We start from the raw sequence: 27897 nt of genomic DNA on the forward strand, positions 1-27897 counted from the left end.
TTAGCATTCCATTCACTTCCTCTGGTAGCCGCACTTCAGCATCTTTTCAAAGTAGCTAGCTTTGCTGTGGAAGAATTTCTCTTGTTTGTGGAAGTCGAAGTCTTCTTGCGTCCCACCGAATTCCTTAGGCATTAGTTCAGGAGGCACAACGTCACGAATCTCCGAGATACCACCGGCAAGTAAATGCAACTGAAAAAACAAACAAACGATTAATTAGATATTTACCAACATCTTGGTAACTATCATCTCACCCATTCATGTGTATACTGTACTGAAGGGGCCCTGCAACACTTTTTGAACATGATCGTAAAATGCTGCCGATTGGTAGTCGAGGCTCCTGCGAACATGTGAGCCAAACATCATAGCGATGCACGCACGTGGCATGGAAGTTACAAATGAATTTCAAAGTCAGCTAGAAATCGCTCGCTTTTCTCTCGACAGCTGATGCCATATACACAAAATCAACTGCGTCATATACCGAAAAGCACATGGACCCGACCATTGGCTGATTTAAGCATCGCGAGCTGCATATATAGTTATTGCAGCCGCCGCGGTGTGCCGCGACGTGCCCGCTCCGCGCTCTACGGTGCTAGAATTACACAAAAGAATTATATCAGCGCGTCTGTGACCCTACTAAAGGTGAGCCGCGCGTACAAAGGAAGCACGAAAGTGCTCAAGGCCATGACACGCGCTGACGTACCGACGTAGCTTCTTACCCCCTTGTCATCCCTCCACCCCTTGTGTAGCTTTCAGTGCGCTCGTTGGGACGAAAGGAGAGAGAAAACGCTCACAGCTTGCGACAAAACCCTGTAACTCCGCTCGTACTTGACGGAGCTTTGTCGAGACGTTTATTAGCGGGCACTCGGCGACGGCGACAGTCAAAGCGGGGCCGACTCTCTGCACGAAGGGCGTGCTCTCAGAGAAGAGGACGACCCACTAGAAGGCGCTCAGAGGAAGACCCATTACTGAGTAAAAACGCTTCGCTACAATTACCCCGGGTACGAAAAGGGAGCCGCCTGGCGACCTAGCAGCTTGTCACTATGAGCGGGTCATGGTATGGCTTCAGGCGCGCCACGTTGACAATGTCGCGCCCTCGACGGCGCATGTCCGAAGATGGGTCGATGGGTCCGATCAAGTTATTGACCGGGGATGTGCGTTCGACGACACGGTAGGGGTCTTCGTATTTCGGCAGTAGCTTGGAAGAGAGGCCAGTTGCAGTGGTAGGGACCGAGAGCCATACGAGCGCTCCAGGAAGGAACGTGGGCGCAGAACTGGTTGTGTCACCGCGAATGCTTTTCTGCCGCTCTTGGCTTAGTGCGTAGTAAAGGTCCTTGGAGAGCTTCGCGACACTCCTCAGCTAGTCTGGCTGTGGCAGAAATAGGCGCACATTCAGATCGATCCGGCTTGTAGGGAAGGCATTGTGTCGATTGTGTGCGACGGGTGCCTGCCATACAATAAGAAAAAGGGTGAGAAGCCAGTAGTGCTCTGAGGGGCGGTATTGTAGGCGTACGTGACGAAGGGCAGAATGGCATCCCAATTTGTGTGGTCGGCGGCTACCTACATCGAGAGCATGTCGCCGAGCGTGCGTTTGAAGCGTTCGGTGAGGCCATTCGTCTGCGGGTGGTAAGCAGTAGTTTTGCGGTGAACAACGTTGCAATCTTTGAGAATGGCGTCGACGACTTCCGACAAGAAGACACGGCCTCGATCACTGAGCAGCTCCTGGGGTGGACCGTGACGCAGCATGAATCGGTGGAGCAGGAAGGAGCCTGCATATCGCGCGCTGCAGCCGCAGGGAGGGCGGCAGTTTCAGCGTATCGCGTGAGGTGGTCTACAGCAACGATGGCCCAGCGCTTACCAGCGGATGTCAGAGGAAGTGGCCCATACAAATCGATGCCAACGCGCCCAAAGGGTCTGTCAGGGCAAGGTAGAGGTTGCAGACCAGCCGGCGACAGGTGCGTTGAAGTTTTGCGGCGCTGACAATCGATGCAGGAGCGAACGAACTTCTGAACGTAGCGGTACATCCCTCGCCAGAAGTACCGTTGGCGAATGCGGTGGTAGGTTTTCCATACCCCAGAGTGTGCACACTGCGGATCAGAGTGGAACGACTCGCATATATCAGAACGCAGACTACGGGGTATTACTAGTAGCCACTGGCGGCCGTCGCAGTTGTAATTGCGTCGGTGGAGCTGGTCGTCGCGAACGGCAAAATGGGGGGCTTGACGACGCAACGCGCGAGTGGATGGTGTGGCCGATGGATCAGTCAGCAAGTCTATTAGTGAGGCAATCCATTGATCCTTGCGCTGTTCAGTAGCGATGGTGTGAATGTCGATGGAAGAAACGACAAAGTGAGACGCTGAGCTGTGGGCATTGTCGCCAGGCAAGGGAGAGCGCGACAGGGCGTCGGCGTCAGCATGCTGGCGTCCGTTGAGGTACAGCACGCGGATGTCGTAGTCTTGCAGGCGAAGTGCCCAACAGGCGAGACGGCTTGAGGAATCCTTCAATGACGACAACCAGCACAGTGCATGATGGTCGGTGACGACATCAAATGGGCGACCATACAAATAAGGTCGGAACTTCGTAAGGGCCCAAATGATTGCCAGGCATTCTTTCTCCGTGACGGTGTAGTTGGTCTCGGCATTAGTAAGCGTACGACTTGCATATGCGACGACATATTCCGGGAACCCAGGTTTGCGCTGCGCAAGGACAGCACCGAGGCCTACACCGCTGGCGTCCGTGTGTACCTCTGTAGGGGCCGTAGGGTCGTAGTGGAGTAGAATGGGTGGAGACGTCAACAAGCGACGGAGCTTTGCGAAAGCGTCGTCGCACTCTGACGACCTCGAATTGAGGGGCCCGTTACTTTCAAGGAGCTTCGTCAGCGGTGATATAATAGTCGCGAAGTTTCGGATGAAGCGCCGAAAGTAGAAGCATAGTCCTACGAAACTGCGCAGTGCTTTGACGGACGTAGGTTTGGGGAACTCTGTCGCGGCCCGAAGCTTGGATGGATAGGCGAGGTTGCCTGTCTTTGGACACGACGTATCCGAGTATCGTCATCTGCCGTGCTGCAAATCGGCACTTTAGATTCAATTGTAGCCCGGCGTCGCTCAAACGCGTCAAAACCTGCCGCAGGCGTTGAAGGTGCGTTGAGAAGTCCGGGGCGAAAACGACGACGTCGTCGAGGTAGCACAGGCACGTGTGCCATTTCAAGTTGCGCAGAACGGTATCCATCATGCGCTCAAAGGTCGCGGGCGCATTGCACAGCCCAAACGGGATGACGTTGAATTCGTACAAGCCGTCGGGTGTGACAAACGCTGTCTTCGGTCGAGCGTCATCAGCCATGGGGACCTGCCAATACCCTGAGCGCAAATCGAGCGATGAAAAGAACTGTGCTCCTTGCAGGCTGTCAATGGCATTGTCTATTTGAAGTAGGGGATAAACGTCCTTTCGGCTGATCTTATTGAGTCGTCGGTAGTCCACACAGAACCGCACAGAGCCGTCCTTCTTCGCAACGAGAACGACAGGAGACGCCCACGGGCTGTTTGAGGGTCGAATAACATCGCGGTGAAGCATGTCTTCGACTTGCTCGTTAATTAAACGACGCTCTGTTGGCGACACGCGATATGGACGTTGCCGCAATGGTGGTTGGGCGCCAGTGTCGATGCGATGCGTGACAGCAGACGTGCGGCCGAGAGAAGTTTGCGCGACATCGAACGAAGAACGAAATTCTTCCAACAGGCATAGAAGCTTGGAACGCTCGACCGACGTAAGGTTGTCAGCGATCGAGGAACCAAATACATCAGCGGGTGACGAATCAGATGTGGAAACAGCACTGAGCGAACGGCTGCTGATATGACGACTGCATGGTGGGCTGCAGTCGGGGCGTATGGTTGATGTCGGCGTACGCTGCCGGCACACTCGCTTCAAAGGCCTGAGGCCTGGCGACGGCTCCGGCGTATGTTAGCGGGGGCACCACAAGGAGCGCTGGGGGCGGCCTGGCTACAACTTGCGTGTAACTGAGCGGCGCAGGCGCCGGAGGCGGCTGGTGGTATTCCGGCATGACCTCCGCGAATTCCTTCTCAATAGCCCGGCGTAATGGAGGCAGTAGTGTGGTCGACGGCTGTTCAACATGCTGCGGGTGAGAGAACGCCAGTAGAGAGAACTGGCGGGCAATCTCCTCGCGCACGAATGATTTGATCTCGGCGAGTAAGACGGAGTGGTGCGACACGGCCGACAAGCCAGCGAGATCGGCGTCACGTGATGGAGGTCGACGCGTCATCAGCCGCTGTCGGCGCAGCTCCTCGTAGCTTTGGCACAGTGTGATGACCTCTGCCACAGTGCGGGGGTCTTTGGCGAGTAGCATGGTAAAGGCATCGTTGTCGATGTCTTTCATGACGTTCCGGATCTTGTCGGCTTCAGACATGGTCGCGTTGGCTTTCTTGCAGAAGTCGAGCACGTCTTCAATGTAGCTCGTGAAAGACTCGTAGGACTGCTAGGCTCGTTCACGTAAACGCTGTTCGGCTTGCAGCTTGCGAACGGCAGGGCGGCCAAACACGTCGACGATGGCGGTCTTGAAAGCGGACCACGTAGCGAAATCGGATGCGTTGTTATTATACCATAGGCTTGCCGCTAGGTAGAAAACGAAGTTGCTCAGTTTGCCTGCCTCGTCCCATTTATTGGGGACGCTCACACGCTCGTAAATTGCGAGCCAGTCCTCGACGTCGGTGCCATCCGCGCCGGTGAAGACCGCGCGGATTGGGGGGACACCTGGACATGGCGTCGGTGCAAGAGGCGGCGTTTGCTGGGCGGCGTCTTGAGTCATGGTAGCAGGCACGGTACGGGATCGAAGCTCGAAGGGCATCGAATGCGGACCGTAGTTGTTTAAAGGGCACAGCACTCTCCACCAAATTGTCAAGACGTTTTTTTTTTATTCGCGTTAGTTTGCCCTGCGGCATCAATACACATTACACGAAATGGCGCAGCTGTGTTTCCTCCATGAAGTCCAGGAGGGACCTATGGTTCGGACCGTATATCCATCGCTGCAGGTCCGGTGGCCTGGTGTGCTGAAGTCCTGCACGCCGCAGGCGGCGTCGACGAGCCGCTTGTAGCCCAGGGCATGTCCATAAGAGGTGGTTCAGGTCTGCGTCCCACACCGGCGCAGGACAAAATGGGCAGCTTGAAGTTGTGTCGGTGTAGCCCCACTTAGCGCGGATTGAAGGTGTCACAGCCGCACTCACGCGAACTCTTCGGAGCGATACCTCCTCTTGACGAGTAAGTCCACTCGGGAGGTCATGACCACGCGGAGGTATGAGAGCTCGCATGGTGCGCCGAAGATTTTCTTTGTGAATGTCCACAGTGTCAGAAGGTGGCAGCCGGAGCAGAAGTAAGGGGTACATGATGATTACAGGATGGCATGCGGCATCTGCCGCGGCATGAGCCAGAACACTAGACCGGCGAATCCAACATACTCGAACAGAGCATGGATAAGCTGCAGCACAACGATGAAATCGCACTGCTACACCCACAGAAAGGTCTACGCGACGGAGTGCGCGCACCGCTTGCGTCGAGTCCGTGTAAAGGATCACACTTGATGGGTGTTGCATCTCGACGAGCGGTTGAAGTGCGGCAAGACCATCGCAGAGGGCAACTAACTCGGCTAGTACGGATGTAATGGGGGTGTCTAATGCATAAGAGCAGGTCTGGTTGGCATGTGGGTGAGATGGGCACACTAAGGAAGTGTGCAGTATAGAAGATGTCAACCCGGCGTCCACATATGCTCTTAGTTCAAGTGCCTGAGGTGCCAAGGATAAAGGGCCGAGCGGTGTGCACCTTGAAGTAGAGTTTACATTCACTTCTTGACGGATACATCCAAGTGGCTTATTGGTGGTCACTTGGCAATGATCCCACGATGGTACTAACAACGTAGGTTCGTCAACCAAAGGGGCTTTAGGGTTCATGTAATTCGCCAAGGCAGCAGCCGCAGGAACATTGCTGTGTTTTATCATCCTTGCCTTGCGTCTTTGGTGAATGAGCTCATCTAGCGTATTGAGCTGTGCTTCTGCCTGGAGTGTCGGAATCGGTGTGAACCTTGGAAGGCCTGTGATCACACGCATGGCTTCACGATTAAGAGTTTCCAATCTCGTCCATTCTGCTTTGGTGAAGTGCTGAAACTGTGCTTGGTACACTAATCGAGGCTGGAATACGGAGCATACCAGTTGCCGTGCGATACGGGTTCGCGCCCTGCCACTGCGCTGAGCGATGCGACGAAAAAGATGATGCTGGAGGCGGTTCTGCATGCAGACCGAAGCCAGAGTGAGGCCGATCCTGATGCAGAAAATTCTACCCCAAGGACGCGGATTGTAGACGTCTCCGTGAGAACACGACCATCAAGCGTAAGTCGTACAGGGGTTCGGTCAAGCTTGCGGCGGCCCCACTTATTGGCAATGCTCATGTAAGTAGTCTTTTCTTGTGAGAGTGGAGTCCCACTGAAGTGCACCAAGCAAATGTAGCATCTAGTGCTGCCTGCAGTGCCCGCACTTGATGGTCCAGAGAAGAGTGAGTCGACCACACTGTCACGTCATCAGCATACATCAAAAATTTTAGGTCGGGAATGCTTGATAGCTTCCACGCCATCGGTAGTAGTGCAACGTTGAACAGTATTGGCGACAGTCAAAGCGGGGCCGACTCTCTGCACGAGGGGCGTGCTCTCAGAGAAGAAAACGACCCACAAGAAGGCGCTCAGAGGACAACCCATTACTGAGTAGGAACGCCTCGATACAGCCTAAAAATTTTTGCGGTAATTCGATGATTGCTTGGAAAAGTGTTGCAGGGCCCCTTTAAGCGATATACGAGTATATAAACGCAGCGCTCGTGTTTATTGTATAATATACCGAGCATCAAATGTAAAAATGAAATAACATTTCAGTGTTCGTACCTCCTGTTACTTTTCGCTACAAAATGCAATACCAAATGGCACACCCTGGGGTGCCACTGCCCTGGCCCTGCGTGGTCTGGACACAGAGGCGCGATGTGATGGCCGTGCTGTGGCCCAGGGCCCGTAAAGGGCCCAAAATCACTCGCCCAATAATGATTGTCTTCCTTCCTTCCTTCCTTCCTTCTGTAATCTATAACGAACCCTACGTACCGTCGACAGGATTGGTCTTATTGACCCAAATTTTTTTAAATTGCATAAATCCCGCCTAAGGCTCTAGCGTTCTCTGTTTCGTTTTCCTTCCTACAGTGTCAAGTGATTAACCCGAGATACTTCAAATTCTATTGGCCCTCTTTCCCGCACATTCACTGTAACACACACACAACATGGCAGGCGCAGCCGTAGAAGTAAAAACACAGCAGGCGTGCACGAGCCGGTGTCTAAACCTTTTACCGATGCTTTTTCCTCACTTCGGCTGAAGTTTATAATATCCGTTGTGAAAATGTTGCACCATTGAGTAGCTGAATTATTCACAAAGAATAATGATCATCATGCATAATGAGGCAACTACAGGAAAAAGGCCTCTACCAGCAACCTCTAAATCGCCCTGTCCTGCGCGAGTTAATTCTATTTTATGCCTGCAAGTTTCTTCATTACATCGCCTAACCTAACCTTTTGAGGTCCCCGACCATGATTCGTATCCCTTGGTATGCATCTCATCGTTTCACTGCCTGTACTACACATTCCGTGGTCCGCCCAGATACAATCTTTAGATTTTAATGTTACCCCTGTTTGATCCACTCTGCTGTCTTCATATCTCTTGGTGTTACGCCTATCGTTTTGATAGCTTCATATAACTCGCTGTTAGCATATAGAAAAAAGCCAGTTTAGCGGACTTCTTTGTTGCTACAAGCAACACTGGATTTCCGTTGCGCACCAGTGATCACGAGGCATTACGTCCGACCACGCCAACGCACACAAAAAAAGAAAAATATCAGAAACTGCGACTCGAATACCTGCGAGTCGTGTCTTACCCTTCTCAATAATTTTTCCGAGAGAAATGGCTTGACAAGTGTGTGCACAATCCTGAAGAACGCTGGAGTGTTGAGGTAGTAGAACCCCTTTAACCGAATTGGCAGTGAGTCCTATATGGACGACAGAGAAATAAAAGACAGGTTATTTCAAAAATGCTCAAACGACAATCGTATACACACGGGAATTGCCCTGTATTAACACTGTACACTAAATCTAAATGAAAGACACAGAAGTAAAAGCTAAAATGATATACGTAAATCTAACTACACGATGGCCGAATTCTCTCACACGGTGAAAGTCTACGCTCTGCAAACACACACACACACACACACACACACACACACACACACACACACACACACACACACACACACACACACACACACACACACACACACACACACACACACACACACACACAAAATACATACTAGGAACTACAATTTCGTGCCTTTTGATACATATACGAGGCGCTGTTTCCGGCCTCCTTGTCATAATAGCCAGCAAGGAGGCCGGACAAGAGGCGTGTTGTTTATTTATTAAGTAATTGAGAACTACAAAAAAGAAAGAAACGAAGGCTACTTCATTCAAGAGGCGGTAGGACACCCTTCTTTTTCGCCATCCTTCCTGTTGCTGCGATAATAACATTTACTTAGAACATTTAGATTGCACCTTTTCCCCCTCACGCTATCTATGCACCTTCTCATTTACTTCGTGCAATGAGAGCAGAGAAGTATGAACAAGTAGTCGTTGTAAACATAAGCAGCTGTCGAAGTACTCATCTCGAAAAGTTGCCTTCGGACATATCCTCGCCTCCCTGTTAGACCACTTCAGATCCTTTACTGCAGGAACACTAATCTCCGCTTATTTATTCATTCTGCCGAGATTTGGCCCAAGGGCATTACGCAGGGGGTGGTGTGATTACAATATATTCGCATTTTCTCGAGTTTTACGTGCCAAACCCACGATACGATTATGAGGCACGCCGTAGTGGAGGAATCCTGAAATTTAGACCGTCTGGTGTTCTCAACGTGCACTTACATCGCACAGTACACGGGCTCCTAGCATCTCGCCTCCATCGAAATGCGACCACCGCGGCCGGGATCGAACCCTCGTCCTTCGGGTGGTTCCAACAGTAATAATATCATTATGTCTGCAGCAAATGAAACAGTGCTTTGAATTTGAGTGGGACATTAGCAAACGCGTTGTTCTTGGAGCGCTTATAGTACACGATATGGATACTACAGACCACCCTGATAAGAAGTACGCTACATACGAATGATAATAGAAAACAAAGTACACGTAATTTGTTGTACATGGTGGTGCATGCGCTGCAGGTTACGATTCAGCGAATCACAAAAATCCGATTCATGTGTAGCCATTGTAGCCTGTTCTGCTGATGTACTGTACACGGGAAAAATGTATTTTGATAAGCAGAGGTTCGTGAGGTTATGACTTTTAGGTTTAGTGTGTTCATAGGGCGTAGTGAAACGTACTTCGAAGCATGAATATCATAATCTGCACCTGACGCAAAATGACCAGCTAGAGTAAGATTACTTTGTTCGCGAAACGCGTTGAACGCCGACTGACCTGCTTTTAGGAGTTAATCAATGGAAAGCATTCAGCACAACAGTCTTGTGTAAATTTTATTTTAAGCGTATGCTTTGCCACACAAAATATCGAGCCCTTCTCAGAGCATGAGCTACATAAATGACCTATAGAACTTATCGCCGACGATTACGTGTTCGTATTATCTGGGCTGGCTTGTCTGTATCCCACCCACTCTAAGTATTTTTTCTCTTGTTGCCGATATCTGTTTCGTCTCTACATGCCTGTCCAATGGCGATGACCCTTCTTGCAAAGCGCAGTGTCAACACCAGCATGTGGTGAGCCCCGAAGCCCTTGAGGTCTACGACACCGATGAGACCACGTATCTGCGTCTCCTCTTCACGCAGGTTCGATTCCGTGGCTACTAGAGCGCACCTCATGAGGTCGTCAATGGAGCAGATGCCGTTGTTCCAGGCACCTTTCGGGCAGAAGAGAGTCGAGGTTACCGCTCAGGCAAGTATAAAACAAAAACAAAAACATTTATTGTACGTAGCGTGTTTAGCGCATACACGCTTAACTTCTCTCTCACACCGCGGCTCGTTATATCTTGCAAGAAGTATGGTCTCTGATTGTACAAATTAATGAATTACCAAGTGTGCAGCAGGTTTTCGCCTTCAAGCGTTAGAGAGAAAGTAACGTGCCGGAGAACTTGTACCGCGAAAGCTCTACTACGCCATGTTTGGCAAAGTCGCAAGGTCATCGCGTCGCAATGACCTTGAGCCGCCGGAGGGCAAGTGCGCCAGACGTGGCGTCACGCCACGTGATCCGCTGCGGAGAGGCGTCGCAGCTGCGGTGCCACGTGACTAGGCGAAAGTAAACCACCAAAAGAAGCTCGCGCGCTCCTCTTGGTGCCTTTCCGATATCCCCAGCGGCTGTCGTGAAGTCACCTGTGCGATTAGGTGATGCCACGAGCAACAGACGCTGTTGAGCGAGCTAAGGAGAACTTGCTTGTTCGCAAGCAAATGCGCGCGCCCCCTGCTCTTTCCCCTCGCACAGCGAGGAGCACTCGTATAGGTGGAGGGACGAACCGAACCGAGAGCGGGGCGGTGCGAAGGAAAGAGCGAAACGAGCAAGGGCCGCGTTGCGATTACCAAACGTGAGCAAACTCCGCTAGCATTCGCTGTAGACTCGAGCAGAACATCACGCCACAACTGAATTTCGACCTCTGGGTGTTTTAGGGGCTCTTTAACTGCTGCTCGACCGGCACTAGGTCGTTCAATCTCGCCATAGATGGCACGCCGGCTGGGCCGTCGGTGCGTGCGCTTTGCGCAAGCGACAGGCTGAATCCAATCATCCAGTATGTATAGCTAGACGGTGGGCTGCGAAATCTCAAGCAAAAGCGAAGTTGACTTCTGAAACATCGCTCTAAAGGGAGGCAAGATTAGCACGTTCTAGAGAAGCCAATGTTGCCACCATTGCTAACTACTTCACGGGACCACAACACCTTCCTCGTCAGCATTCAAGAAACACAAAGAGACACAGCATCAGATATGCAATAAAGCCCGAGTTTAATGAAACACTGTGCGTCTACAGTCTTTGAAAAACCAAGCCTAACAAACGTGCTGCTCGTGATAACTAAGTTTACAAGACCTCAGCCAATCTTTTTAATCCTCCACCTCCTTGTTCAAAGTATTCTAGCACATCTGCGCGAACAATCTCGATTTCAGAGGCTTCCACCACGCGTCGACACCACGATATCTTTTCCAAGAGGACTTACCGAATTGGAGATAGCCCACTGCTCGTCCTTGCGAGTCCTTGGCGAACATGATGAGCTTATGGTCGTGGAAGAACGTCTCGTACGGAATGTTGGAAGGCGTCAGGTTATCGAAATACTGGGGCACATCCCTGCGTACCCGGAGATATTTCCTGATCGTCTTAAAGGCATCCTCCACCCTGTACTTCTTGGCACGAAGAAACATGACTAGGACGTCGTCTGGAGGAACCACGAGTCCATCTTCTTCTGTTTGGGTAAAGAGCTCAGTCTCAATGAACTAACAAGATAAGGGAACAGTATTAAAAATAAGCGTTTCGATAACATGTACGCTGAAATTCTTACAAATTAAGCTCATTTAGTAATACCACAGCCGCTGGATGCGAACGCGTTTTCATCTAGACGCTTCGGTAAGAGTACATCTTAGTACTTGTCAAGAATTGTCAAGCGACTACTACGCGAAAAAAAAAACCTTGCCATAAAATAAGAAAAGAAGCTCGCTTTACAAGAAATGGACATTAAATAGTAAAATCATTAGGTGAAGTTGTATACATATCATGCGTGACATGTAATAAGTGAATGACCCGTGTTTGAAGGCTACAAAAGCTGATACACTAATTTATGAACAAAGTGTATAAAACATTGCTAACGCAGAACCACCATCATGACATTTGAACTGAGGTTAAAATATTGAAATTAGCTCGCAAAATATCAGAAACGCGAAAAATTACACACGACGTTACATTGCGACAACACTGACCTCACATAAATTATTGTTTCGCAAAGGACTGATAAGGTCAGTACCGACCAGTGGCGTAGCCAGATGGGTTCATACCTTTCCAAAAATTTTCAATTTTTCAAGTGTATATATATATATATATATATATATATATATATATATATATATATATATATATATATATATATATATATATGGGTCATTCCATGCCAAGTGTCCCAGACGTGGCGCTCGCACATCGCAGATTTTGCTGATAAAATTTGTGCCTTTTTCCTGTGCCACATAGAGTATTGTGGCAAAACATTTTTGCTCGAAAAAAATTTTGACGATCATGGCGCCCCCTCGAATTTCGCTTGTATTTGTTAAACCGTGCCTTATAGAAAAATGTGTATAAAATTCATTTTTTGTGTGTTGAGCTTCGAAACCACGCTTGCGCCATCGCAGATGTTCTGTTTAGTTGTCGTATTCTTTAATTCCGAAAACTTTGTGTTTCACTACCAGCTACGTGTCTTCAAAAACTAGGTAAATCTTCAAAGTTCGTGATTTTTTCTTGAGCTATCTGGAACTCTCCCTAACCAATATAAATAATAGTATGATTTTCAGGAAAGTGTATTTTAGTACAAAAATGTTTAGGGGTAAAATAGACTTCAAATCTTCCCGAAAAAAATTGTGAAATTAGAGAAAATATGCGATTTGTCGCATGTTTGACCGTATTTTTCATACTGATGCGGTCCAAGTAAAACTCCTCGTCATGCGGCGTTTGATAGTAGACTACATCGTTAAGTAATGAAAAAAGTCTAATCAAATCATTTTTTGTTTTAAGGAAGAAAATAATTTTTGAATTTGGCCCTCCGAACGCGTCCTGCATTTCTTTTTGTTGGTGCTTCACCGCAAAGCACGTGGTCGCCCTTGCAGCTGACACTCGTCGCAGGCAGAGGCAAGATGCGAGATGTATGTCAGTGACTCTTGAGTGGTCGAAAGTATTCTAGCGTTGATGTCAGTGCGACGAGTAATGAATTCGCGTTACATTGGGAGCTTGCTTGGCGGGCCCAATGGTAAGTATGGACGCCCGAGAGCAGCCTATGGCGCCGTTTCCACAATATGCTAGAGGGCCGTCTGCACAATTAGCATGCGCATGCTGAATGAAATAATGCACATTGTATACACTTGTTTGTCTTGGTATACGTGGTGTGCAGACACACCAACACAAAAAATGGATTTTATACACATTTTTCTATAAGCCACGGTTTAACAAATACAAGCGAAATTCGAGGGGGCGCCATGATCCTCAAAATTTTTTTTCGAGCAAAAATGTTTTGCCACAATACTCTATGTGGCACAGGAAAAAGGCACAAATTTTATCAGCAAAATCTGCGATGTGCGAGCGCCACGTCTGGGACACTTGGCATGGAATGACCCATATATATATATATATATATATATATATATATATATATATATATATATATATATATATATATATATATATACGCGCACATAAACCACATGAACGAACATACATAAAGTATACTTAATCCCTGCCCCCCCCCCCCCCCCCCCCCCCGCCCACCCCCGTGAAAAAAAAGTTCTGGGTACGTTACTTGTACCGACAAATAAAAAGTATATAGCTTTCACAAAAACGCTTTGTTTATCGATTTCGTTCAATGCCACTGTGACAAACAAGCCATGTTTTTACGACCTTCCTGCTCACGGTACTGTCGATTACCAAAGCTTCAATTTGGGCTAGTTGGTACGGCATAGTAGTGTAGATGCGCTGAGTGAAGCAAAAACGAGAAACGTAACACGGGACAGGGTGTTGCGCACCACTAGTCCTGTCCCGTGTTACGTTTCTCGTTTGTGCTTCACTCAGCGCATCTACACTACTGTCGATTACACCGATCATTTTGCCTTCCGGCCGCGAATATATAACCACGCCTACTGCTTTTTTTTGCTGTTGTCTGTTGTTGCAAGGCGAGCAAGCGCTAACATTGCTTCTAGAGTGATTCTACCTTCAAGGAGCCGCCGCAATTCCGCCAGAGTCTTTTGCTTGACTTCAGGAGTTTCTCCGAGCTCTCGCTGCGCTACGCTTTGCAAGTCTTCCGCCATGTTTTGGACACGTATGCCGTCATCAACGGACGGCTGCAGCTGCTGAAAAAAGATCATTAGCGGTTTAATTGTAAATGTAAAAAAAAAAACATGGTTGATCCCTCTGTCATAGGAATCGGTATAAAACGAAAGTAAAACGTGTCTTCACAGACGTAGTTGAGCGTTTGTTGTGGATTGTTTCGCCCCGAGGGCGAAGGAATGAATGCTATAGCAACACGTTGTAATGTCACGTGAAGAACGGCAAGCAGCTAGAAACTTGCAACGCGTTGCTCAAGCAGAAAGGACGCAGGGAACGAACATACACAGGATGAGCGCGAACTAGCAACCGTCACAGCTCGACAGTTAAAGCGCGCTGGTCAAATACAAAGGATGACGCACGAAACGAACGCAAAAGTATACACAGGATGAGCGCGAACTGTCACAGTTGTAACTGATTTGTTGGTGAGCAGCGCGCTCCTTTCGCAAAAGCGGCCGCTGGATGAGCGAAGTGACCTTCGTGCTCTTTCTAAGTTCAGCGCAAACTTGCAAGACAGCGCAAGACGTACAAGATAAGCGCGCGCGCAGGAGCGACCACGCCCTGTAGAGACGCACGGTCATATCAACGCGTGGGGCGACGTGCGCCGTTCGAGCCCTTTGCGCCATCTCGCTAGTGATAACGAAAACACGCTTATGTACCGCGATCTTTGAGTACCGCCCCCGGCAAACGGTGTATATAAATAGCACACCGTTAGCATGACGAAGAACGTGCCGTTCTTCGCCATGCATGACTGGAAAAAAACATAAATTATAAAGTTTGGTAATACTGTAGAAGTAGTGCAAATCATTGATGAAAATATCAATGATTAAAATCATTGATTAAATCATTGATTAAAATTTAATACGCAACATTGCACGTAATACAATACTATTTATGGTTAATTACTGAGGAGAGCTAATTTCAATTGTAAACAAAACGACGATTCGACCCAGCGATATTGGAGAGCATCTGCTGCACGAAAATGTGGACCCAAATACGAGAAGTTACACGGAAATAGGACACTACACCGACGTGGCGAGCTCAAAAATGAGTGAAAATCAAGAACAAAATACATGGGGGAAGGAGTAGGGATACAAGGCACGTCCCCCTCCCCCCCCCCATTATTTTTAGTTTTATTAGTAAAATATAAGAAGATGTTGGTTGGTGTACAAGTAAGGCGCCGGCTATTCCTTAGCTCTTAGAGGGTTTGAGCATACAACCTAGAGGGTCCAAAAATTACACATAACACCGCGTCGTGTTTTTAAAGCAACACCAGAACATAAAAATATACGCGGCATATACAGTGTACAATGAGAATAACACCATGATACTACATTATAAAATTTGAGAAATACAAGTAATAATGTTGCCTGATAAGAAACTCTGTAGTAAGCAGGTAGCACATATATCAATTAGATGAATTATTGCGTTGAGACATAGGAAACAGTTAAGACAACATAGTCAAGAGTCAGACACCTCACACACGTTATATATATATATATATATATATATATATATATATATATATATAGGAAGAAAACTGAGAGCAAGACCTATTCTTGGACAATGTTTCTTTTGCCATTCCGTGATGTCTTAAAGGGCCCCTCACCAGGCCACACTGAAAGTTGTGTGCCGAATGAAGAGCAAGCAGTATGCCGCAAGAATTTTTCAGATCGGTTGATTACGAGCTGAGAAAAACAATAATTTCTAGCGGCGCGAAACCATGATGCGAGGAGGCGAATTTCAAACCCTTGCCACTCGCCCCGTGTAGCCTTCGCAAGCCAAATCCCTTCCCTGCCCTCTTCACTTGACACATACGCATGAACACGTCGCATGAACACATACGCATGAACACATACGCATGAACACGGCCAGCCATCTTGAACGGCTGACTATAGGTTCATAGTTGTGTACATTGTTGATCAAAAAGCAAACATTACGCATATCTGAGGCGCAACATCACTAGTTAAGTATTAGGTGGTGTGTTCCTTTAATAGAAAATACATAGATACGTAATTCTAGAGACCCTAGATTCTTAAGATGCGCTGAAAATGCGACTGCGCTGAAACTTGCCTTCCTCTGTGCCCTCTGCACGAGCTCATTGTTTTGTTTCGGTTTCGGTTCAGTATTGCACTGTACGAATGCTATTGGGGCGCCGCTCTGGCATTCCTGTTTTACCCAGGCGACGTGTAAATAATAGAGTGTGTGGGGAGTACTCGTTGAGTGCGGACGTTTCTTCTGCTTCGGCGCATCGCGCCAAACCGCGTGTTCGGGCTGGCTGGCGTCCCCGCCGGTCGCGTTGGTCACCGCCGGTCTTCGCCACGCAGCGCCTCTTCTATCGTCTTTAGACGACATTTGCAGCGAAGCACGCAGATACGCGGCCAATTTTTTTATGTAGCGGCCGTCGGCGTTTCGTCGGCGTTCTCTGTAGTGTACTGCCTGTTTCTGCGGGACGGGCATGAAAGTTGCGACATTTGTACGGGCACGAGAGTGGCGGTACCATGAGCCAGTGCCGCATTAACGTTTACTTGGACGTGGTAGAATAATGCCATCTTCGACAAATCGCACCGGTGCGCACCGGGGCACCCAGGCACTACGACGATTGGACGAAACGGCGCACCAGGGCGCCCCGGTGCGCGCCAGTGCGATTTGTCGAAGATGCCATAAATGAGCATAATGAGTGCTCGAACGCGCCAGAACATTACTTTCGTTTCCAGGGCTGGCGTCTGTTCGATGCGCTAACCGCGGGGACACGAACGCATGGGAAACGGAGGAACATTATCTCCGCATCTCGCTGCAATTCAAGAAAAAAAAGAAAAAGACGCACACATTCTCTTTGTGTGTCTCATTATTTATCTCAAGTTTTATTAATGTATTCAAGCAACAAATTGCACAAACTACACATGTGTCAAATAATTATTGCAGTATCACGTGCTACTGTTGGCGACGTCGGAGCACAGTCGTCTACGTAGAGGAGCGACGTCACAGCACTACCATCTACATAGGGCCATTTTCTCATGTACGTCATCCCCTCATTCTCTAAAGCGCGCGCCCGCGAGAGGAAGGGCAAGCAGCGTTCACCTTGAAATTTGCCCCATTTCCGTGGCGCGTAGCGTTGAAAATTTTGGCAGACGTGATCGTGAACGCCCAGTGTATGCGCTGTGCTCGTTAGCTCAAAATTGTCAAACCTGGTGAGGGGCCCTTTAAAGGGCCCCTCACCAGGTTTTACACCAGGCTACACGGGGCGAGCGACAAGGGATGCAGCTCGCCTCCTCGCATCACGGCTTCGCGCCGCTACAAATTATTGTTTTTCTCAGCTTCTAACGAACCGATTAGAAAAAATTCTTGTGGCATAATGCTCCTTATTAGGCTCGCAACAACTTCCAATGTCTAACTAAAATTGTTATGTCACCTGGTGAGAGGCCCTTTAAATGGCAGCTTATATAAAACTTTATATAAGACACAGACACACACAGACGCACGTACACACACACACACACACACACACACACACACACACACACACCACACACACACACGCGCACACACACACACACACACACACACACACACACACACACACACACACACACACACACACACACACACACACACACACACACACACACACACACACACACACACACACACACACACACACACACTTCCACAGAGTCTCCTATCACTCCTACCAGAGTCTCCTATCGCAGAGGTTCTGCGAAAGCGCGCCGAAAGCGCCACTGATTAGAGAAGGACACGTGCAAGGTCATATTACATGTGGGGTCATGTACTATCAGGCGCCGTTCCTGTGTTAAGCTTGCGTCCTTTGTGATTCTCCTTTGTGCATTATGTCCCTTGTACCCTGCAAACGAAGCGAACCTTTGCTTTATGCGTCAAAACCAACTGATAAATTTCACGGTCATCAATAAACGAAAAAACTTTGTTCTCTACAGAACAAACATCTTATCAGTGGTGAGTTGTAACATAGCATTTAGGATGCGTTATCGCCAATGCGGACGCATGCCGATAGCTACAGTGGCGCCTAACCTGAGATTTAAGGCCCTTTTCACGCTAGTTCGGCAGCTTCTAAACGTGCAAAACATCGATAGAGTGACGGAGGATAAACATCATTGTTGTAGCGCTGCTGAAAACGCATGATACGCATGATGTTTCAAGCACACGGTGATTACTCTATGATGGGCTCGTGCATTCCAAATGCAGCGGAAACCCGGCATCGGTATACTTTCACACCGAATAATGCTTGTTGTGTTTGCAGACGCACTTGCAGACATCGTGCTTTGCAGGCGTACATTAGTTCAGCACTTGCAGCGTAAATTTGACGTATGGCGTGCGGCTTTATCAGTTGAAGTGCGTACACTGAACTGGAATTACTTGATTATAGAAATATTGACTGGCTCCGACCGCGCAATATGCAGTGTAATTCCTTCTGGGCAATTGTTAAAGGGATTATCTACCATCCTTCATTACTTTTCTATCTTAAACGCAATAGAAGTGTCTGACGTGTCCAACCTTGCAGCGGTTTCCAGTGAGTAGAAATTTTTAAAACAGAATTTGTCGATCTGCGCTCGGTCTTCTTCCATTGGCGTGAAACATGCCCACAATAGTGGTTGGTGGACGCGATGACGATTGTAGTGCCGGTGAAAATTAAAACCGAAAGCACATGTGATTTCTGTAGGATTACTTTATTTTCGCTGAACACGAATGTAATGAATGTAACAGTCTTTTTCAGCGCGCTAGCGGGTAAATGAAGCCTTATTATACGATTACAGAACACTTGTTCGGCTGTAATCGCAGTCTGTGCGTTTGTTTTAGCACTGCTGCCGCAATCCAAGCCAAGTCGATTAATCAAAAAGAGACGATAAATGCACGCCTTCCCAGCGCAGCACATGTGAGACATCCTAACAACAATACAGCAGCACAGTACGACCAACGCGGAGGGTCGCACGGCATAGCGCATGAGTTGAAGCAGACGAAACCGAACACAGCGCCGCAAGCAGCGCCACCGGGCGCCTTTTTGGATGCGTGAGAAAAATAAAAGCAAAAGATTACTCTCTGACGCAAGCGAAAGCTGCCTCAAGTGCGTAAAATACAGTTTCAAGTTACACATGTTTGTTCTTAAGCAAAATGAGTCTACCTGCGAGGATTTCTTGTCCTACCAGTAGATTGACCCCATCGCTGTTGGGTGACGCTAGCTGCCATTCCTTCCCGATTTTCAACATCAAATTAAAAATACAATTCCCTTTTTCTGACGCAAAAGCGCGCTCGTTGCCACCGATGTGACGAACGATCTTCTCATTTTCACCCAAATCAGAAAAAAATTTTCCGAGCGGTAGACAGTCCCTTTAAGTGACCTTTACTTATATTATTACTATTATTACATAAATTCACAGGTAAGAGCCATGCATGGTGTGTGTGGCGTAATTTCGAAATGTCTGCCGCCATCGCGTTTCCTGTGCATTGCTAAGGAGCTCTAGCGTCAATCATTTTGGCCAGAATGGGCGAAATGTTTCGTGCTACCAAGGCCTCTGCAGCGAAGTGAGCTGCATAACGATAAATTCAATACGTTCTAGCTACTCGGGGCTCTACGGTGCGCAACCTTTAAGACGATGCCACCTAACTAAGTACTTTGAAGACACCGAGCACATCGTTATAAAGCTTTTTCAATATACATCGATTCGCCTAAAAGAAATTCGTCGCCTTTGTTTTAAATCCCTGGGCAGAGAGACCACTTTAGATAAAAACTGAAGTAATAATTGCAAAGATTAGGTAGAAATATGCATGTAGTTAGTGTTAATTACCTTTTGCCTTAGAAAATTAGGAATGCCTCGAACTTTAGGACAATAAGTGCTGATGCAACGCAGTAAATTAAGTTTCAAAATCATCTGAAACGCATACGCCGATTAGACGAATCATTGCTCTAAATATTGTTCAAGCAGTAGCTTAAAGGGGCCTGCAACACTTTTCACGAGTAAATATCGAATGACTTCATTAAAGGAGTTAATTGCCTCACGAATTGACCGCCGCAAGAAAATTTAAATTCCGTCAAGTACGAGCGGAGTTACAGAGATTTGTCGCCCGATGTAATTTCTTTCTCTCTTCTTTCGTCCCGACGAGAGCGCTGGAAGCTAAGCGGGGAGGGATGTCACGGGGGAAAGAAGTTACGTCACGCGTGCGTCATGACCTTGAGCAGTCCATTTTTTTCTTCGAACGCGCGGCTTACTTTCAGTGTGATCGCTAGCGCGCGCGCGGGCACGTGGCGGCATCCCGCGACGGCCGCCATAAGTATGCAGCTCACCATGCTCAAATCAGCCAATGGCCGTGGACTTCGGTTTTATGGCATCATTTGTCGAGAGAAGAGGGAACGATTTGTAGCTTCATTTGAAAATTAATTGTAAATTCCAGACCGCGTGTTGCGCTATATTTTTAGGCTAGCGTGTCCACAGGAGCCTCGACTACCGATCGGCAGCGCTTTCTGACCATGCTGAAAAAGTGTTTCAGGGCTTCTTTAAGCACCTCCGCTCCTCTCTCGCACCGGCGGGCGCGCTGAAAGCTATATACACAGGGTGGGATGGCATGGGTGAAAGAAGTTACGAAAGAAGTTACGAAAGGAGTTACGTGAGCGGGCGTCATGAAACGCGATCCCAGTTCCCGTTGTGATTCGGCGCGCTAATGTGGCTACTGTGTCAGCAGACTACAGCGTGGCGGCAGCCCGCGGCAAGAGGCGCATTTTTTCCGAACGGTGCTCTTGATTTATGTTTACTATTAGCCAATAGCAAGCTATCTGCTGTTTGACGTCAAACAGCAGACGCCGGCAGCTCCGAAGAGAGTGAGCACATGCCTTTATATGAAACGAGGGGGCCTGAGAATATGCAACTTCGCGCTCCGCTTCGACACTCTCCTTGGTGCACACGACTGCAAAATTGGGCAGAGGTGTTCATAGCAGTGTCTGCTTTCCGCAAGATGTGTTTCTTCATCAAGCATGAGGACTGGTTCGTGACTCCTTTAAGGAAGGACGAGACGAATTTTAATTCTTATTATGTGTAGTATTTATATTAGCCATAGGTAGGCAAAAAAGTTGGAACCCACTCAGACTCACTCAACAAATATATTCTGCTGTGAGGGCCGCGCACTAGGACTCAGACTCAGCAAAATTTTCCTCAATCAGACTCACTCGGACTCAAGCTCAGCAACACATTACTCAGCCGGACTCACTCAGACTCAGACTCATGGCTTGGCTTCAGTCTGAGTGAGCCTGAGTGAGTCGACTCGTGGATACGTGAGCGTAAATCTAGCTTTTTTTCGATCTTGGTGTCAATGCTCTTTAATGCCAATATCCCACATAATCGGTGCTCTACGATACGCTTTTCGATCTTATACCTTCAAATACGAGTTATCAGTAATCCAGTAAAACAGTAAAGACATTTTTATGAAATACCTAACTCACACAAGATATTTTTATGAAGAACATTCCGTGAAAGAGTTCGCAGGGGGAGGGGGTCATGGGACCCCTCCTTATTCACGTCTCTGACCAATAGATATTGGGGTGGCGCATGAACGTGAGTGCGTTGCGATATGTGCGAATAGGATTTAGTATAAACGTAAGCCGATACAAGGCTGACAGTAATGCTGAAGATGAGTAGATAGGACCTTAGGTCGGCAATAAAAGGTGAAGCTTACTAAGATAAGGCTCACTCGGACCCAGACATGCCAATATGTTCCTCAACCGGACTCACTCCGACTCAAAGTCACCATAATATTACTCACCCGGACTCTCTCACACTCAGACTCACGGGCCGGCCGATCTGAATCTTAGTGAGCTTGCTGACCTATGGTTAGCAGCGAAAAAGTACTCATGGTTACAACGGAAACCACCTAGCACGACTCTCCTGCGCAGGTGAATGGCAAGCGCGCCGCAGTTCTGGGGGCGGAGCAGGTATTTCTAAACACGATAGTCTTTCTTGGGATACTTGAGTTTAGAAAAAGTTTATTTCACCGTAGAATGCTACGAACACTTAGAAACAGTGTCCGTACAACAAGAACATTAACATACACAAATGACGAAACACAATATACATAAAACGTTTTAACAGAAACGTTTAAGTCCACTTGAACGAAGAAATTTTGGTCTGTCTGTCTGCCAGCCTTCAGCCATCCGGCCAAAGTTTAAGCACCTGAACGCCCAGCCATATTGAACTGGTAGCCGCGTTCATACTTGTAAACATTGTCGATTAAAAAGCGAATATTACGCATATCTGAGGCGCAACGTCAATACGTAAGTATTAGGTGGTGTGTTCCTTTACTATAAAATACATAGATACGTAATTATAAAGACCCTAGTGTTTCTTTGGCTGCGCTGAAAATACGACGCTATACACGCAAAAGCCCCTCTGCCGACGATATGGTGCTGCCACCTGGCAGTGGCCCTAGGAACAGCATCACGGGTGGCCGCGGATGAGACCAGGACTCATGTAGTACGGCCGGCAGAAGACTATTGTCTTTCGACGACATTTGCAGCGAAGCACGCAGATACGCGGCCAATTTTTTTTCTTAGTTTGTAACCGACTATAGCAACCTTTTTTTCACCAGCTTACGGCGCTTAAGGGGCGAGGACGAAGTTGAAAGAACGTGACGATATGAGCGCCGACTCACAACTGACGTTTATTCAAAGAAACGACACGAATAAATACAAAGGCCAACGCACGTTTCAACGGAGCGACTGCGTCTGTGCAGCAGTGGTTGTAAACCGATGGTGAGGGAAACAGATCGTTTGTTCCGGCATAAAACATCAGAACACGAGGGAGATAATGGAAGCATTGACAGATAAGGGGACAGGTACATAAGCCATCCGTCTGTTGCCCTTAGCGAAAAGAAGGTGCGATTTCTAGGTTTTCAGCTTGTCTCCTTAGTTAACGGCAAAATGTTTCTTTGCCCTTTTTTGTTAGTTGGGTTTACTTGTTTGTTTGTTTCTAGACGCACGTGTATGCTCCTCGTGTTCTGGCATATTTACATCACTTGGTTGACTCTGCTGCACACGCGCAGTAGCTACATTGAAGCGGGGCTGGCCTTTGTATTTATTCGTATCGTTTCTTTTAATAAACTTTAGTTGTGAGTCAGCGCTCGTGTCGTCACGTTCTTTGAACTTCGTCCTCGTTCCTTAAGCGCTGTAAGCAGGTCTAAAATGAATTATCACCAAGTATAGCCCAGGTTTCCCTTATTTTGTAGTAACCTTAGTACGCAACTTTTCTGTTTCCGTGCGATTTCTCGAATCTCGAGCCTCTTTTTTTCCCTCATTATTTGATATTTATGCTCACGGCAGCGCGCATGCGCCAGACGTTCAAGGAAACTCGCGGTGATGCGAGGACCAATCCGCTCCAAGCCATGACGTCATAGAGACAGATGCCTAACGGTACCTTCCGGAAACGTGCTGGCTCTATTAGACGCAGCGTGGCCCAGTTGATCCCGAGTTTTTAAATGCGTAAGCCTTTCTATGCCGGCTCTACGAGAAAACTGTCAGGCGACCCCTCTGTCACGTAAGACGATCGCCGCTATAATGAAGTTAATGAAAACAAATTCTCACTCCAGTTCTCGGGTTCGAACCCAGGCCCCCATCCTGCGAAGGCGAGTGTCTTAACCACTAGACTACGAAGAGGTCATGACTACTCAGCTCAGGACGGCGTTAAACTTATTCGCGAAACATTTCTGTCTTTCTCGCTGAGTAGCTCACAAAAGATTCATGCAGTGACGCACTGACTTAAATAGTAATCACACATGCACTGTATGAACGTTCAGCAGCAGCAGCAGCGGCAATGGTAATAATAATAATAATAATAATAATAATAATAATAATAATAATAATAATAATAATAATAATAATAATAATAATAATAATAATAATAATAATAATACAGTTGCACGCTTTACTGACGTAGCTAGGAGGACCGTCAAGTTAAACAATTTGTCTTAAAGGGAAACTCCGGCTATTTTTCGATATTTACCGATTTAAACTAAACTTTCAAGTTCAACGTGTGTACTCTTCGGTACCCTGATGATACGTGCTAAACTATAGTACCGTAAGTCACTTAGTTTTTTTAGAAAAGGCATTTTAAAATTGGTAGCCAATTCCGGAATCACGCCTATAAACGCGGGCCACCCTGTGTATGTGACGTAACATGCCTATTCTTTGGCACTCTCGACTCGCGCAGCAGACGGTTGCAGGGCGCGTTTTCTTGTACGAGGCGACGACGATGCGAGCAAAGTTGTTCGGTTTTGTTAGCTGTATAGCGTGTTAGTCCTCGTTGACATCGGGTCATACACTAAGCACCCACAATACTGAACAACTACAAGATCGATGCGGGGCACGTCAAGCTACTTCAGGTAGAGTGACTCTACTTCAGACGCCGGCGGGTCGAACTCGAAATTAAAAAAAAATATATATAAAAAAAGGCGGTGCTTCCGCGCTCAGATAATTGTTGCAGTCATCGCTGAACTCGTCACTGGTAAGTTCAGACGAGCTGGCCCAGCTTGATTCCGCGTCGGATGACATCGCCGGCTTGCTTTTCGCGCGATAGAAGAACCACGTGTGCTATGTTTGCACCCTGGCCAGGCGTGACGGCGTGTAGCGTATTTCGTGACATCATCGCATACCTAGCACGGAGCAGCTCCCTGTGTAGGTTTCGACTCACCGTTTACAGCTTATTTAAAATTACTGGCGAGTCTCTCAGCAAAATGAACCATCCTAGCTTTTACAGGACTGTTAATACTATTTGAAAACGGCATTATCTCACTATGGTCGAAAATGCACCGGAGTTCTCCTTTAAAGACTTGTCTCACTTTTTTTTTTTTGACATTTTGTACATATGAGCAATCACTTATCTGGCCTTATTTTAATTTTCACATATGCTTGATTAATTGCCCTAATTTATCTCACCATCCTATCCTTCAGTGAGTCGGCAATTGCAGTCTTACAACGATGGGCTACAACTGATATACTGTAAACAAACAAACAGACAAAGAAGTAACTCCAGGAACCTAAACTTCCTATGTGTAGTACGTGCGTGTCACGCGACCGGAGAGCAACCAAGAACAAAATATCAGTTCATGATAAACTTCAACTAATTCAAATATGACACTATACAAAACGTGATCGCCCATCAAGATCGCGACGACGTTCGGACCACTTCAGTGTAGACCGAAGGCACGAATGTACGCTTCCCTGAACTACTGAGCGCGCTTGCGTCGTCGCTGCTATTATTACAGGGACACAGCGATATCTACCGTCTCCAGTTTCGCGAAGAGCAGGACGAAAAACAAAGCCTGGTCTTTTTGTCTACGCCCTTTTACCTGTACCTTACGATATCATAAGGTCACTAGACAAATGAAGTACTTTTTTATAAGTTTGAAGAACCTTAGGACATTCCCGTTTCAGTGCGCTACCATTGTTTACAAACATATAACTTGTCAGGACAGCAGCCAATGAATGCGCGAGCGAAACTACAAAGCGATCGAGCACAGAGCAGCGACCTCAGAAATATGCGCCAAGTAACTTGCAAGGCTTTGCAGTGTCGGAAATCACCACTTACATTAGTACGCTTGATTTATCGGCTGCAGAAAACTGCCATGACAACGACGCCCTGCTGCGAGCACAACAGTTTCATACAGTATGAACTCAATGGGCGTAAAAGGCACTATAAGTAAAGCAACACTCGAATACTCGGCTTTAACTTCCGTACAGCTATAGGCACCTACCGGTGAAACTCCAAACTCAGCACGCGAGTTGCGCAGCCTGCGAACAGAGGGCGCTAAGTAAACAAGAACGGATCGGCGGGGAAGTTAAAGCCTCTTGATCGACGAAGCTGCCGCAGCATTTAGGGAAAACGTATTACTGCTACTACTACTACCACTACTACTCATGCCCGTAGCCAGGGGGGGGGGGGTGGCGGGACACCCCCGCCCGACATTTTGGACAAGTAGGTGTATTTACCAAAAACAAATAATTGAAATAGGTGTTTTTCTCAAATAGACAAGGTTTTCAGCAAGTGGCCCTCCCCTCCGAAACAAGTTCCTGCCTACGGGCCTGCTGCTACAAGTGCTACTACTCGAGCTACCACTACTACTACTACTACTACTACTACTACTGCTACTACTACTACTACTACTACTACTACTTCTACTACTAACACTACTACTACTACGTGAGCACAGAGGTGGGTGGGGCAGGGGGTGCCTCACCGCCCCCTTCCCTTGCCCTAATCATCTAAGGGGGACGCCAACTCTGCCCTATACGTTTACTCAGTCGGACCTGTCGCGTCATTGTTTAAAATGTCGGGTTATGACCACGCCGGTTCTTGACGATAATGTCGGCCGAGGACCTCCGATGTTGCATTCAAAGAACTTAGTACTTTCACTTTTAAAAGGCTTTCCTGTAATTTTTATTGGAGGTTTGTTTTGCTCAACCATAGACGCCGACCTCGAACAAGCGGTCCCCAAGCTTTGCCAGTGTGCTAAACATCTGTGAACGCACCAACAAAGACACTTAAAATCAAACCTTGCGCGTCGAAGTAATTCCTAGCCCCACTCCAGTAACAGAAGCTTTCGCGGCCAGAACAAAAAAATCTTAATGAAGATAAACACAGAATGGCGCAATGTAGTGCAGTGGTGCGTTTGCCTTTTCCGGAAGGCGGGAGACACAAAACAGAAAAACAGTTTCTAAACAGCAAGTCTGGAAGATTTCTTCACTCGTGAAGTTTGGCCATACATTCTGCTGCACGTGTATCCTTAGAGCTGAGTAGCCAGGGCTGGACTGAGTCGTCGCATGAAGGCACTGATTTCCTTTTGTCCTTCGAATCTTTGTCTTGTGCTATTAACTTCTCTACTTTGCTCCATCTCCAGTTTTAGGAGACATGGCAATGATTCCTGCTGAAAATTATTAGGAAATTTTCAGGACAATAGAGAAGAATACAACAACAACAACACAAAAAAAGAAAAAAAGAAAAAAAAAACGTTCCTACCACAATTTACAAAGGGAACGATAGATGATTACTCACCTCGAATTCATGCAAATTTAACGACCTTTAGGCCAGTGGGGGTCTCAGATCCCTTGTCAACACTGGTCTGAGACCCTTCGAGACCTCCACCAATTTCTCTATGGTACTAGACAAATATATAAAAAAATATTAATAAAAGGAAACTCGTACCTTCATGCTCGTGCCTCAGTCCAGCCTTGACAACTCAGCTCTACACAGCAACAGTTGGAAACACAGGGCAACACAGGGAAACACAGGGCAACAGGGAAACACAGGGCCAACCTTCACGAGTAAAAGAAGCTTCCAGACTTGCCGTGTAGGAACTCGCTTACATTTTTGTCTTCCCCGCCTCCCGGAAAAGATAAGCGCATGACTGAACTATTTTTGCACTAGATTACACTATTTCGCACTGCATAGGGCCCAGCAAAGAACAGTGAGGTACATACCTACATACCATCTATCGCTTCGCAAGGTGCCGCTTCAATGTGGTCAAACCGTAGGCCACTGATGCACAGGATATGGAGAGAAGAGCTAGCAAACAAAGGTCAACCACTCTGTCTTGCACAAAGCGCTTCATGCGCCTCTGGACATCGATTCCCGTCACGTGTTTGTAAACAGCATTACACATGCCGACTGGAGCAACGACTTTCCTCTGTGTCAAACCTTCGCGTCACGGCGCCCTCTATGTACTGGCGCACACAGCGACGCGCGAAG

The 27897-nt window shown here is 47.6% G+C and overlaps 1 protein-coding gene across 8 annotated transcripts; it reads right to left on the reverse strand.

Annotated features, from left to right (window-relative positions):
- On the reverse strand, positions 1–27897 carry LOC119383641 (retinaldehyde-binding protein 1). 8 transcript variants are annotated; one of them, XM_037651913.2, is made up of 7 exons: positions 27638–27897; positions 17916–18002; positions 14028–14166; positions 11286–11528; positions 9793–9986; positions 7960–8070; positions 1–189 (listed from the first exon to the last, which is right to left on the reverse strand). In XM_037651913.2, exons 2-7 carry the CDS (start codon positions 17925–17927, stop codon positions 13–15), a joined length of 876 nt encoding a protein of 291 aa, XP_037507841.1. In that variant the 5' UTR covers positions 17928–18002; positions 27638–27897; the 3' UTR covers positions 1–12. The 8 variants fall into 8 exon arrangements, with proteins under 8 accessions (XP_037507841.1, XP_037507843.1, XP_037507840.1 ...); XM_037651915.2 differs by having other exon boundaries at positions 14028–14163; positions 27630–27897; XM_037651912.2 differs by having other exon boundaries at positions 27630–27897.

This window comes from Rhipicephalus sanguineus, chromosome 2, assembly GCF_013339695.2.
Source record: "Rhipicephalus sanguineus isolate Rsan-2018 chromosome 2, BIME_Rsan_1.4, whole genome shotgun sequence".
Taxonomy (NCBI): Eukaryota; Metazoa; Arthropoda; class Arachnida; order Ixodida; family Ixodidae; genus Rhipicephalus; species Rhipicephalus sanguineus.

Coding starts and splice junctions, on each gene's coding strand:
- LOC119383641 (XM_037651913.2), bottom strand. Junction 9,987..11,285: donor AGTGGGCTATCTCCAATTCG/GTAAGTCCTCTT, acceptor TCTGCCCGAAAG/GTGCCTGGAACAACGGCATC. Junction 190..7,959: donor CGGAAAAATTATTGAGAAGG/GTAAGACACGAC, acceptor TTGTTTTTTCAG/TTGCATTTACTTGCCGGTGG.